At 31.8% G+C, this 15,968-nt stretch overlaps 1 protein-coding gene across 1 annotated transcript; it reads right to left on the bottom strand.

Moving 5' to 3' along the window:
• Positions 1-1,141: 1,141 nt before the first annotated feature.
• Positions 1,142-2,425, bottom strand: LOC126839545 (craniofacial development protein 2-like). The gene has a single exon (XM_050574908.1). It carries the CDS (start codon positions 2,423-2,425, stop codon positions 1,142-1,144), a length of 1,284 nt encoding a protein of 427 aa, XP_050430865.1.
• Positions 2,426-15,968: the final 13,543 nt, after the last annotated feature.

Raw genomic sequence — 15,968 nt, 5'->3', positions numbered from 1 at the left:
TAAGCACTCCAATTATATTTGTTTCGCCGTACAGTTCTTCTACTTCTCGGTTTGTTCTTAATTCAAAGTCCCCTAGGGCGTTTCTTTTTGGCCCAAATATCCTTCTAAGGACTTTTCGTTCAAACGTAGCTAGTCTATTCTCATCCGTCTTTGTTGTTGCCCATGCGCCACAGGCGTATAGTGCTACCGGTCTTATCAGAACTTTTTACAGCGTTATTTTCGTTTTCCATGATAACATCTTTGACTTGAGTAGGGGTACTAGTCCAAAGACGTTTACCCCTAAGTATTTGAAGTTTGCCACCCTTTCAAAGTTATAATTATTCACTTCCAAGTGTCTTATTTCATGATTGTGTCTCGTGACTATCATGTACTTTGTTTTCCCCTCATTCACCATTAATCCAATTTTTCCACTCTCTTCTAACAGTTTACTAGTAGTTCTCTTAAGGTCTTCCTCACTCTCCGCCATTATTATAACATCATCTGCGTACCCTGCTACTACCAGTTGTTGGCCATTTCCCATTTTGATTCCTGTTGCTCCAGTTAAGGTTTCTCTCATAGCTGATTCCAGCGCTATATTAAAAAGGGCTGGTGACAAGGCATCTCCCTGTCTTAAGCCTGTCCTTACCTCAAATTCTTCTGATTCCTCCCCTCCGTACTTTACTTTGCATTTCGACCCATGCACACATGCTCTAATCATTCTTATGATCTTTCTTGGTATCCCCAATTGGTCCATTATTTTCCATAGTCTTTCTCTATTCACTGAGTCGTATGCAGCTTTGAAGTCCACAAACAGTAAATGCACATCTTTGTCAAACTCATGACTTTTTTCTACTATCTGTTTGACAACATGAATTTGGTCCAGTGTCGATTTACCAGCCATGAAACCTGCTTGGTAATCTCCAATAATTTCCTTTATGTACGGTTTCAATCTATTGAGTAGAACATTCGATAATACTTTGTACGAGGTATTAAGTAGAGAAATCCCTCTATAATTTGTACAGTTCATGGTGTCACCCTTTTTGAACACCGGGCATAGTACAGAGGTGCGCCATGCTAATGGTATTTCCTCTTGATCCCAGATTTTATTAATTAGCTTATGCAGCTGCTTTATCAATTGCTCTCCTCCATTCTTAATACATTCTCAATCTGCTCCAGGGGCTTTCCCACTCTTTAGCATATCTAGCCCAGTCTCCACTTCCTGCATTGATGGCCGTTCAATATTTTGTTCAACCGTGTCACATTCTTCTGATACAACATCTCTTGTAGGTTGATTTAATAGTGTCTGAAACATGTTCTTGAATGCCTTCGCTATTTTTCCATTTTCTGTTAACAGAGTGCCATCCTCCATTCTTATAATTGTATGTCTAGGTTTAAAACTTCTTCTCACCTCGTTCGCCTTTTCGAAGAATATCCTTGTGTTATTTTTCCGGTTTTTCTCTATATCCTTCACTTTTTCTTTTTCCCATAATCTTTTATTCGTCCTAATTATTCTTTTTGCCTCTCTCTGTCTATAAGCTAACATCCTTTTGTTCTCCTCTGTTGGGTATTGTACCACTCTTAAACGTGCTTTATCTCTATCTGCAACAGCTTCCTTACATTGTTCATTAAGCCATGGTTTTCTTTTTATCCTTGGTTCATGGCCCAAAACTTCTTCTGCCGATCTTTTGATTGCCGTTTTCATTTTTTCCCAACAGTAATTTATATCCATATCATGGTCTAAACCATCTAAGTAATCCTTGATTTTTTCTTTGTAATCTTTGGCCTGATTTATTTTCAGTAATTCTTTGTTAATTTTCTTTGTACACTTCATTCTTTTGGATTTTTCTGCTGATATTCTAAATTTGACCTTCGTTCTTATTAGGAAGTGATCCGAGACCGCACTGCTGCCCCTCATGCTTCTTACATCGTTTATACTTAATCTAATTCGGTAGTCTACCATTACGTGATCTATTTGATTCCTCACCTTCCCACATGGCGATATCCACGTCTGCTTGTGGATATTTTTATGCGGGAACATTGTACTACTTATTCTCATGTTGCTAGCAGTTGCAAAAGTTATTAGTTTATTTCCATTATCATTTGTATCGTTATGTAAGCAATCCTTTCCTATTGTCGGTCTATAAACTGCTTCCTTCCCTATTTTTGCGTTGAAATCACCTAAGATGACTTTTGGTTTTCCTGTTGGTAATCCATCGCAAATCCTATCCAGTTCTTCGTAAAAGGCATTTTTTATTTCCTCACTTTTGTCATCTGTGGGGGCGTAGCAGTTAATTATCAGTATGTTAAACCATTTACCTTTAAGCTCAACATAGCATATTCTATCATTTATCGGCTCAAATCTCACAATATTGGGCAGGATACTGTTCTTAATTGCAAAACCCACTCCTCTCTCGTGTTTTTCTCCTCCGCTATAGAAGATTGTCATCTCCTGTGTCTTTAAACTACCTGCTCCATCCCACCTTACTTCTTGAACAGCGGTGATATCCAATTTGTATCGTTCAAGACACGATACAATTGTCGTCATAATTCCAGACCTATACATCGAGCGCACATTCCAGGTTCCAATTAGTATATCCGTAAGCTCTATTGTCCGAGGCATTGTTTGTTGTTGTTCCGAAATCATTGATGTTTTTATGTGTGAGGTGATCAACCCCACGACAACCCCCATTAATGGAGGGCCCAAAATAACTAGGGTCCGCGGGTTCGTTAGGCCCGTTCCTCTAAAATAGAGTACCCTTGCGGGCAGATACTAATTTTCTATTAGTTTTTATTAGTATTTTCTATTAGAGTTGGTAAGATACTAATTTTACCAACTCTAAATATTACGATTAATTGATATGTATAATAATATAATATGATATGGTTTATCTTTATTTTAGCTTAGACTTTAGGTAAAATTCAAAAAACAATATTTTAATTATTCTTTTTACTATTATTTTTGCGCAATTGCCGATTTCTAAAAATGTAATTATTTTGTAATCCAAATTTTTTTTAATATAATTATATTTCTTGATACTCTTACATATTTTGTTCACTATTTTCTGCTAAGAAGAAATAATATTTTAACCCTGAAAATTATAAAACTGTGTATATACCAGAATTAGGTGATTCCGTAGAGTTGTTACGAAGAGCTTTTAGTTTTTGAGTTTAAACTCTTTAGTTTCAAAATATATAATATTAACATAATAATATTAGTATATTAAATAACAAGCACAGACTAGGGTTTAGGGGTTTTGGTACATATAAAGTCGAAGAAGGCCAAATTACTAGGTTAGGTTTTAACTACTGTACTAGATAATATTAACCCGCTTAACTCACTTATATTAGTGTCCGAGAGATATAGTAATCAGTTACAGCAAATTTGAATTTAAACCATCAATCTATAATTTTCATTATTAAATATAAACAAGTTATTTTTTTTAACACTAATATTATGTTCGTTTGACAACCTAGCCTATCAGTACATGAGAAATCTTTTATAGGGACTTATATTAACCCACTTAGCTCACTTATAATAGAGTCCGAGAGATATAGTAGTCAGTTCTCTAAGTTAAAAAACCTAGACATCTTTGGTGACATTATTTCAACCTACCATAGATTTGTTTAGCAGTATTGAATGTGTATGACGGTGAGGGGTCGGTTCGGGGGAGTCCCCACCAATGTTTGACTACAGCAGCTACACTGTCATGCGAATGTTGTATATTATGCTGTACCTTGTGGTGTGTTGTCTTTGTGTTTAATTGGCTTATGATAATACTGACGGTTAATACTATATTTTTGTATAATAATATAAAAAGAAACTACTGATATCCCAACAACAACACTTTGTTAACTCAGTGTAAATGGTAGCTCAGTAAAGGCTGGAAAATAATTTTTTTCCTGCTATAGTTATCCTACTATGTCCCTATTATAACATGTGCTATATTTACTAGGTAGGACGTATGAAACGGCTTTAGGCCAAGTAAACTAACTTTATTAAAACCCAATATTTGCGTCCGAGAAGATTATGAAACAAATGCTAATGATGCAATCCTACCTTTTGAGTTAACTCATGACTCTATTAAAGAATCAAAATAAGACGATTGATATTGATACACCACCAGGATGGAGTACTTTTACAAACTCTAAGATAAGTACAAGTCTCTAAGCAGTGGCGCAACTAGCACAAAATCCTAGGAGGGGCTACAGCCCCACCTTAGTATTATATTATTAGTAACATGGGGGAGGCTTCGCCAGCAACCCCACCTTACCCACACACATCTTAAAATACACTAAAAAAATACCAATACTGTTCAACTTTTAATGATTTTTATACATTATACAATAATTATTAACAAATTGTTCAAGTTTCATTTTTCTTTTACATATAACTGTAAATTGTTGTAAAACTTGACCAGGATACAATTCCATATATTTTTCAATACTCAGTATGGATAAATTACTGAAACGATCTTAGTTTATTTTAGATCTTAAGTAGGTATTTATTCACCTCATGGCAGAAAAAGCACGCTCAGATGTTGCAGAGGAAATTGGCAATGTAATAGCAACTTGTACTATCTTGTACAAGTTTGGGAAAATTGTTTTTAAACCAGTTAGGAAACCAGTATTCACGCATGATACCACGATTTATATACCAAAAATATACACTTTATTCCCGTGACTATGATAAGATGACCAGATAAATTTAATCCTGACTTTGACCGAAGACAACATTTTTTTTTATTTTCAATTATTATGCACGATATTTTGATATATTTGTTTAAGTAACACCAATTTTGAAAATTAGTAATTTTGTTTTATTCAATTCCATATAAAGTATTATTTATTTTGAAGGGGGCTATTAATAAATTTGGGGGCTAACCCCATCCAGTCCCCCCTAGTGGCGCTTATGTCTCTAAGACTACTCATGAAATAAACTCATTCATGATTGCACATTATTATGTGCCTAAAAATTTGACTTATTGAGCGCTCAGTCTTAATATATTTTGAGAAGGGTCCACAAAATTATCTAAAGAGTTGGCGTCGTCACTTTTTACCCAAATTCTATCAATTGGTAATAATATCTTGCACGAGTCATTTACAAATTAATAACGATTACATGGAATAAATTTATCACAACATAACACTTGTCTTGCAATATCAGTTTCGATATGATTTCGTATCAACAAAAATAAAGATCGCTACTAATTACTTAATTTAATAAATAACAGTGGAAGATCCTGAATTATGTGTGAAACTGAAATTCTGAAAGTATGTTATACATTGGTGGATATAATCTTTTGTGCTTTTTTTTTATTTCCACAGCATCTGTTGGAAAGGGAATTTTTTTTGCGTCCGTAATATTTTGCACTTCTAACAAGACAAAAAAAATCCTTCAATTTTCCCTCGATTCTACATCAGCCTAAAATACTGTGTTGTCTAATTTACATTTTTTTGTGTAAGAGTATATTATTGCATTTACCAAGTCGACGCCAACACCCAGCGCTTCAGTTAATATTTATTTTGTCAGTGTTTACATAGTATACTGCAACATGTTCACACTTTTCTAGCATACCGTTTTAACAGACAAACTACCAATGCTGTGCATTAATATATTGAATATAGCGAGTATATGCTTTATATTCATGTTGTATCTCGATGAGAATAATTTAGCTGACGATATTGTTTTGAAATTAACCCAGCAGCAATTAAACCATGATGACTTTCAATTATTATTTTATGCTATACATGCTGTGCATGCGCGTAATGTGTGATGATGACGAGCGAGTCCAACAGTTAAGAGTCCTAGTCAAAAAAGAGGGATGGTCCATGCAAAAACATATACCACGGATTCGAGAAAATGGAAATTATCACGATGTGCACAATTTATTTACATCAAATTCCGTTGTGATAACACCTAATAACATTGATGAGAAACTACGGCACGTACGTTTGTTTTTGAGCTGCGACTACGCTGTTTTGTTAACCGAGTATTGCGATTATGTCAAAACTCTAGGACAAAAGTGCAAAAAAATAAAGAATCCTAACGAATCATTGAATTGTCTGCAACATTATCATCAGAAACTCAAAGACAGCAATCGGTGGATAGTGCGTATGATGGGGGCGCTCTCACATTTTGTCAAGTTATCACCAACCACCAAGTACAAAAAGCAAGTACCGGAGATCTTATATTATTTAAAAAATTATATTGATACCAAAGTAATAAATGAATCGGAATTCTACGGCGATAATGGAAACATAAAACCATTTAAAGTTCTTGTCCGTATTCAAGATATTGAGGATATTCTGACTAGTGTCGTAAGTTTTTCGCAGATGTTTCTAAAAAGTAACTGCTTATTGAAATCAAATTATGACAAAGTAATTCATAGTTTTTTAACCCCTTCGCCAGTAGAATCTATACCTATAATAATCGAAACAATTGATAAATGTATTGGTCTTTTTATAAAATTACATTACGAAGATTTTGGGTTTAAATTTGATACGATATCTAACATTACGTATGTTGACGATTCAAGCAGCATAGAAAAAATGAACGAAGGATTACATGAAGAAATGGTCAAAAAAAACATAGATAAATTTAATGATATATTATCATGTGCTGAGTGGGCTAAGCCTTACAGTTCTCTAGATGATGATTGTGGTATTGTTGACTCCGGATGCGAATACTCTTTCAATGTCTTATTTTATAGGTGTCCTGGTCAGAAATTAGTCAATAATAGAAATTATGACACGATAATTCGTCAAGCGCATCAGTCTGCAAGCTGCAAGTTTGCCCGATTTCTAAAAGACTATGTTGACTATGCGTATGGTCTTAGCTTTTATTGTGGAAAAACGGTAAATAGTGATGATTTAGAGAATTGGCAAAACTTGTTTATGTCAACCATCAAATACGGTAAACAAATGTTAATACCTATGAAATTTTCATTTTTGTCTTTCGACCAGTTGTCCCAGGAAATTGAATTTAATACCAACATTTCAGTTGTCATTGACTACATTTTATGTTACTTTGATCAAGTAAAATTCAACAGTCCGTCATTCCGCTTTACTAACTCAAGTGCCACAATTGAAATGGTCAGTGAGGAATTGCAGTACAGCAAAAATATCCTGTCTTTTGTCGAAAGATATTTACGCTTGTTTTTAAGAGAATTTTGCTGGCCTACTCCACTCCAAGAAAGAACTAATGGCGTTTCTCAAGCTATCAGGATCATTGATTCCCTTACACGACTATCAGATAATCACGATCTTATAGACAGACTAAATAATATATATTCTGTTCTCTATGATGTTATCAGCAAATTTATTGAACGTTACAAGCACTTTGGATTTGAAAATACTCGTACCTCAAGTTCGTCTGATGAATCTGATTAAAAATGCAAATACTAAAATATAATTCTCAGATAAAAGATAAATTATAACTTATTTTTAAAGTCAACACTGTAATACTACCTTAGTCTAAAATACAGATAGTATTACGGTACTAAATTGACCAATTCTTAATATAATAATCATTTGATAGCATAATACTTATTGCTATTTTCACCGATGTTTGTTAATAACAATAAATACAATTTTTTTAAAGTGTATTCTTTTACAATTTTTATGACTTGTCACTGTTCTAGACTAATTTTAAAGTAAACTGGCAAAGATTGATGTTTTATTTATTGAATTCAATTTACTTTATCATTTGTTCTCATTTTTCGTTTTCTAAAATTGTAATTATTTTGTAAAACAATAAACATACATTTGATTACATATCTTGATAATTATACATTTATTCACATTTATTTTCCTAGTAATAATAAACTTCTTAAACCTGAAAATTATAAAACTGTATATACAGGGTAATTCATTAAGAATAAGACAATAATTTTCTCGGAATGTATTAATATTTTGAACAATATTTTTTCTGTTATTTTTAGATACACTTTGTACTATATTTTTCGATATTTCGAACATTTTTGTCACCAATCCTTATAAGTGAAAAGGTTGGTTTTTTCAAATGCAAACATACATTTTGAATTGTATACATTTGTAGACAAAAAATAAAAAAATATGTTAGCGTTTAAACTTTGAATTTAAATTTTAGCTGGGGTTCAGTATCTATTATATGTGATAACAGTTATCACAGATGATAATCTAGTGTCTACATAATACACCAGGTATCCCGGACTAATTGAGTGACCAGTAGCCATATATTTTATTATTTGTACAAAAATCGTATAATATTTATAATAGCAAATTTTGACTTTTCAGTTTTCAAATTTTTTCCATTAGTGAAATAAGAAATTACAAACTTTATTAAGAAATTTAAATAAGTTCACTTTATAGTAAATGTCATGGCATGAATATTGTAGTTATGGCATAACTCATTGTTTTATATTTTTTTAAATACACACATAAATATAAAATCGATTGATAATATTTTTTGTCGACTTTATTTTTGACGTTTCGTTCTTGACCACAGCATTAATTTAATCGATAAGTGTGTTATAGTATAATAGGTAATTTAATACAATACGAATTCAAGTAACCTTTTTAATCTAGGTTGCTTTTTTCCGAAAAAATTTCATAATTTTAAAACCAAGGTTATCAACAGTTAAATGGTTTTGAGAATAAACAATATCAATTACTATGGAAATTTATTTTCAATTGGACTTGACCTTATAATTATATATCAAGGTGTAATTTATAAATATAATAATTAATGCTTTATTAATTTCTAATGCGACATCATTCATGTGAATGTGTAAAATCTATACTAAGCTATTTCAATTAAAATGTTTTATGTCGTGATTAAATTGAATAATTATTATTATAATTGATACCTGAATTTGTGTATGTGAGTTAATAATACTCAACGCATATATATGAACTATATATAACTATATATGAACACCGGTATTGGATATCATAGATATTTTTTATATCAAATTATTATTATACAATTCGTTTCTCTTTAAAACGTTGTAATGCTATTAATTTATATATAATGAATTCAGTAAATCAATGAAATCGATTTTTTCAACTTTTGAAAATAATTAATTAAAATCAGTATTACAGAGGCTGAAGAATCTTAATTTTTTTATAATTATTATTGTTTTTGTTTCATTTTGTTAATTGAATATTTTCAAAAAAGTAACAATTGTAATTTTTGAATTTATTCTTTAAGATAATAGTTAATTTAGTAATATTTAATTAGTTTGTGTTAATTTGTTTTTTTACCCTCTTTAAATGTGGGGAAATTGTCGCATACGCCTTACAGCAAATATTCATTTAAACCATCAATCTATAATTTTCATTATTAAATATAAGCAATTAAATTTTTTTTAACACTAATATTATGTATTAACACCATAGCAGTAGTTTGTTTAGTTACTTGTACCACGTTTATTTATTGTTTGTTTTTGGTTAAATCCCCATTTGTTTGAAACCTAACCTGTCAGTACATGAGAAATCTTTTATAGGGACTTATATTAACCCAATTAACTCACTTATAATTGAGTCCGAGAGATACAGTAGTCAGTTCTCTAAGTTAAAACACCTGGACATCTTTGGTGACATTATTTAAACCTTCAATGGATCCGATGAGCAGCATTTAATTTTTGTATTCGAATCAAATGCCAGGTCCACGCCACCCAGCAGTTACCTACTTTTTATAGGCGACAACAAGGACGTCGAGTATAGGCAATACTCAAAAATAACGAATCTGCAACACTCAAATATGCAGCAACGGCAACATATAAGTGACAAATATATATACGATTTAACCCAGTGGTAATAAACCAACCAGCGTAGGAAAGAACCTCTTACCCTTTTGCAGTCTAATAAAAAGGCATAATTAACAATAGATAAAGCTAAAGTAGAACAATACTATTGCACACTCTTTAAACAACCCAATATTTGCGTCCGAGAAGATTATATAACAAATGCTAATGAAGCAATCCTACCTTTTGAGCTAACTCATGACTCTAATAAAGAATCAATTAAGATGATTGCAATTGATACACCGCCAGGGCCAGATGGAGTACTTTTACAAACTCTGAGATAAATACAAGTCTCTAAGACTGTTCATGAAACAAACTCATTCATGAGTGCATATTGTTATACGCCTAAAAATTTGACTTATTGGGCGCTCAGTCTTAATACATTCGGAAAAGGGTCCACAAAAAAATCTAAAGAGTTGGCGTCCCATAACATTTTACAGTAAATTAAGACGCATCATCAAAAAGAGTTTTGATCGTGAGTTACGTAAATTGGTGCAGTTTAGTTGTTTACGGCGTGGTTATGTGTGAGGGTTGTTTGGTACACACATAAATGCTACCTTAGTAGATGGATGCTTGGAGAATGCGAAAGCGAACAAAGAGCCTTCTGCGTGTTAATGCTAAATGTATCCAAAGCACTTGATACAGTCGGGCATGTGCACATACTTATCATCATTATCGTAGTTCAACATTCCTTCAAACTTACGGAGTATCATAGATTCTCTTAGTCAAGAATAACTAATTCCACACAGTTCGAAATAATTTTTGGCAAAACTAAGCACATAGATATGTGTCGGGGAGTTCTTCAAGGTTTTCTACTATGCCTAACGCTGTTTAACTTGGCACATGACTTTATTCTTCCTTGAAATTATGCCCAACGCAGGGTTCCAAGGACACCTACGATTCTAAAAGCGAAAAAAAAGGGACATAATTCTCAATGAAATATCAGATCCGAATATAGCGGCTTAACACTGATGTGCAATCACATTATCAGAAAATATGGGAGCACTATTTTCTACAATTGGAATGTGCATTTATTTGTCAAAATCATCGGTTATAAATATTAGAAATGGAGAACTATCGGCGGAAAATGTTACATTATCTCATGGATCGACAATGCTCTATGTAAAACTAAATGAAGCGATCAAATACCTAGGGGTCCGCTTTACAGACTCTGTTGTTTACGTCAAAAAATTGTTCCTTATTAATTTAGAGGAAGATATACGAAACCTTAAGACCACTCCACCCTTACGAGGATTTCAAATAGATAATGAATATTTTAGATCAATACGTTTATCCGAAGCTTGTATATTCAAACAACACCAGTGGATCTCCTAGAGCCACAATCTCTGAAAAGGGTTGACATGTTGATGCGCCAGACATTCCTGTAATTTACTAAGGCCACAAATATAGAGGCCTAGACATGGTTCGAGTAGTTTGGGAGACATCCTAACAATACTACTCAAACGTCAAAACTTTATCGCGTGTTAACGACGAGCTCTTTCATGCACGGTACTCGAGCAAATGGTAGGCGGTGATTAAAAGAACAGGTCGATTCTATGTACCATGATTCTGGCCAAGCTTTTAACTGTTGGAACGGGATCTGGGACTGTGACTGGGATCGGAACTGGGACCCTTGAGTAAGAGAAGGACATAATAACCGAAAAAAGTGTCACAAAAACGCTGTCACGCTGTTGTCTGATAAGAGACAAGAGATTAAAAATAAGGGATAGGGTGGGGATGACGATTGGGTTAGGGAAGGGGTGGGAATGGGTAAATGGGAATTGTTTTACTCAGTTCTGGCAGACTAAATTTCGGGCAACGCCAGGTCCGGACAGCCTGTTGTCAATAAAAAGGAAATAAATTAATGTAATAATTTGTTTTTAAACTCAGTTAACAGAGATCATTTAACTTATATTCATAGTACTTATTTTTTTTACTTTATAATTGATTTTATAAACTTGTTGAAGAAATATGTTATTAGATGTGATTATATATTCCATGTGTATTTTTATAATACGATAGAAATAAAAGAATCGATACAATTGTTATAAAAGCTATACTTTATCTACTTAAAATTTAATTTTTAGTTTTAGGGTGGATTCAATTACAATTCAATATTATATTGAAGTATAATTTTACTTCCAAGACTTTTTTACCCAAATTCTGTCAACTGGTAATAATATCAAGTGGGAGTCATTTAAAATAAATAATGATTACATAGAATGTAACATACATAACACTTTTTCTAGAAAAAAAAAACTTTGATACAATTTCGTAACAACAAAAATAAATGTCGCTCCTAATTAATTAATTTTATAAATAACGTGGAAAGCTTCTGAATTATATGTGAAACTGAAATTCTGAAAGTCAAATTTATAAATTAATAAATATTAACTTTTGTGCTTATTTTTTATTTTTTTACAGTATCTGTTAGAGAAAGAAAATTGTGTGCGTCCGTAATAATTTTTTCTTTCCAAGTACATAAAGAAACTCCCTCAAATTGTTCTCGATTCTATATCGGCCTGCAATACTGTGTTGTTTAATTTACAATTTTTGTACGGCAGTGTATTATTGCACTTACTAAGTCGACGTCAACACCCAGCGCTTCAGTAAATATTTATTTTGTCAGTGTTTACATAGTACACTGCAGCATGTTCACACTTTTCTAGAATGCTGATTAAATCGACAAACTAGCACTGTATTCATTTAGTATCTTTGCGAGAACGATTTAGTTGACGATATTGTTTTAAACTTAACCCTGCCGTCATTAAAACATGATGCCTTTTAGTTATTATTTTATGCTTTACATGCTGTGTATACGCGTAGAGTGTGATGATGACGAGCGAATCCATCAGTTAAGAGTCCTAGTCGAAAAAGAGGGATGGTCCATGCAAAATCATATATTACAGGTTCGAGAAAATGAAAATTATCACGATGTGCACAATTTATTCACATCAAATTCCGTTGCGATAACACCTAATAACATTGATGAGAAACTACGGCATGTACATTTGTTTTTGAGCTGCGACTACGCTGTTTTGTTAACAGAATATTGTGATTATGTTAAAACTCTAGGACAAGAGTGCAAAAAAAAAGAGAATCCTAACGAATTATTGCATTGTCTGGAACGATATCATCAGAAACTCAAAGATAGCAATCCGTGGATAATGCGCATGTTAGGGGCGTTCTCATATTTTGTCAAGCTATCACAAACCACCAAGTTCAATAAGCAAGTACCGGAGATCTTATATTATTTGAAAAATTATTATGATACCAAAGAAATTAATATATCTGAATTCTACGGCGATAATGGAAATATAAAAATATTTAAAGTTCTTGTCCGTATTCAAGATATTGAGGATACTCTGACTAGTGTCGTAAGTTTTTCGCATATGTTTCTAAAAAGTAACTGCTTATTGAATTCGAATTATGACAAAGTAATTGATAGTATTTTAACCCCTTCACCAGTAGAATCTATCACCTATAATAATCGAAACAATTGATAAATGTATAAATCTCTTTATAAAATTACATTACGAACATTTTGGGTTTCATTTTGATGCGATAGCCAACACGACGTATGTTGGTGATCCAAGCAGCATCGCAAAAATGGACGAAGGATTACATGAAGAAATGGTCAATAAAAACATAGATAAATTTAATGAGATATTATCATGTGCTCAGTGGACTAAGCCTTACACTTCTCTAGATGATGATTGTGGTATTGTTGAATCCGGATACGAATACTCATTCAAAGACTTATTTTATACGTATCGTGGTAAGAAATTAGTAAGTCATAGAAATTATGACACAATAATTCGACAAGCGTATCAGTCTTTAAGCTGCAAGTATGCCCGATTTCTAAAAGATTATGTTGACTATGCGTATGGTGTTAGTTTTTATTTCGGAAAACCGGTAGATAAAGGCGAATTAAGTGATTTGAAGGATATATTTATTGATCTTATCAGATACGGTAAAAATATGTTGAAACCTATGAAGTTTTCACTTTTGTCTTTTGATCAGTTGTCCCAGGATATAGAATTTAACACCAACATTTCCGTCGCCATTGATTACATTTTATGTTACTTTGATCAAGTAAAATTCAACAGTCCGTCATTCCGCTTTACTAACCCAAGTGTCACAATTGAAATGGTCAGTGAGGAATTGCAGTACAGCAAAAATATCCTGTCTTTTGTCGAAAGATATTTACGCTTGTTCTTAAGAGAATTTTGTTGGCCGACTGAGCGCGAAGAAAGAACAAAAGGAATTTCTATACCAATCAGAACCATGGATAACCGTACTCGACCATCAGAGTATCCCGATCTTTTAACCAGACTACGAAATATAATTGGTAACCTCTATAAAGTTACCAGTGACTTTAATAAAGTATACGGCAAATTTGGTTTGCAACATAATGCAAGTTCGTCTAATGTGTTTTATTAAAAATAAAAATTTTTAATTATAATTCTGTTAAAAGATAAATTATCATTTTTTAAAATTTTACACTTTAATACCACCTTAATCTAAAATATAGATAATTTAAGTTACTAATAAATTTCACCAATTTTAAATATCATAATTCTTTGATTTACGTAATACGCATTACCTTTTTTTCAACCCATATTTGTAAAATACAAAAAACACAATGTTTTTAAATGTTATTCTTATCAATTGTTATTGATCATTTGTTGATGGTTTGTCATTATTCTACATTAAATTATAAATAAAATTAAGAGATTACTGTTTTATTTATTGTATTTATTGTACTTTATTATCTGTTCACAATTAATGTTTTTTTAAATTAAAACTTTTTCGTGAAGCAAATAAACATACATTCAATTACCTTGTTTAACACTCTTACAATTGTTCACTACTGTTTAGTGTTTACCTAGTACAAATAATCTTTTTAAACGTAAAAATTATAAAACTGTACATAGTTTCGTACCAGAGTTAGATTATTCTGATTTTCCTTATGAGAACCTTTAATGTTGAAGTTAAAATGTTTTAGTTTCAAAATATATAACATTAATTATACTTATTAAAAAGCATAGGCCGATGATTAATAGATTCTGAACATCTTGAATGAAGAAAGTCAATAGTATACAGAAATTATAATAAATGAAAGTGAAAAAATAACTTTCGAATAATGCTGCAATGAGTATTTTATATGGAAAATAATAAAAATGTATTAAACTATTGTAAATGCTATATTGTGCTTAAATCTAAACTAATTAAACAAAATCTATAGTTTTGTAATCAGTAAAAAAACTGTTTGCCTAGTGCAAGGCATTTTGATTATTTAATTATTCTACATATTATAATTTTAGGAATTGTGTAAAAAATAGCAGATCTATTGTTGTTTGCTACTTTAACTTTAAAGTTTTGATAAAGTGACAAGACTACAAGACTTTCCAGCATATTGGGACTGCAATCTCAGGTTCCACCTAAATTTATATATTTCAAAATCTTATTTAAAAAAAAAAGTTATAAATCACTTTTACCAAACCACGAATAACAAGATATACTATACTACAGCATTTACTGTAAAAATATACATCATTAATATTACGAAAAAAATGAATAAAATATGAAAAAAAATAAAAATTCATAAAATATTTATGTAAGCAGCTTAGATATATATGATATAAGTAATGATAAGTGTTGGCTTCTGTATGTATTTATTTTGTCAGTGTTTACATAATAGACCGAAGCATGTTGGCACTCTTTGGCATAACGTCGACACTTACTACAATAGTTCTTAATAAATCTATTGAATATAGCCAGTGTGATCTTTATATTAATTTCGTATCTTGGCCAGAACTATTGTTAACAGTACCGTATAAAACGTATTCTAGCAGTTACGTTAAGTCATTAAAACATGAAACCAGAAGTCCTTTTGTATTTTTAAATGGTATACATAAATGTTAGGTTTGATGATAAACAACGAATCCGACAGACTGTTCAGTTAAAAGCCCTAGTCTCAAAAAAGGGATGGCCCATGCAAAAAAATATTTCAAAGGCGCACAATTTTTTCCCGTTGACTTCCATCAATATAACAACTGAAAACGTAGATGAAAAAATTCGTCATGTCCATACATTTTTGATATGCGACTACGCTGTTTTGTTATTAAAATATTGCAGTTACATCACAACAATGCAAACAAATAGTGGATCCTATCGTACTTTGTCAAGTTATCACCAAAC

Source organism: Adelges cooleyi, unplaced genomic scaffold (genome assembly GCF_023614345.1).
Source record: "Adelges cooleyi isolate 19-005CV unplaced genomic scaffold, UGA_ACOO_1.1 ACOO_flye_CR_arks_rails_tigmint_CR_PRNA_306, whole genome shotgun sequence".
Lineage (NCBI taxonomy): Eukaryota > Metazoa > Arthropoda > Insecta > Hemiptera > Adelgidae > Adelges > Adelges cooleyi.
Note: the sequence above shows the minus strand (reverse complement) of the source record. Positions and strands in the feature narration are given on the sequence as shown.

Excerpts from the sequence above, each read along its gene's own strand:
- LOC126839545 (XM_050574908.1), bottom strand. The coding sequence starts at position 2,425 with ATGACAATCTTCTATAGCGGAGGAGAAAAACACGAGAGAGGAGTGGGT.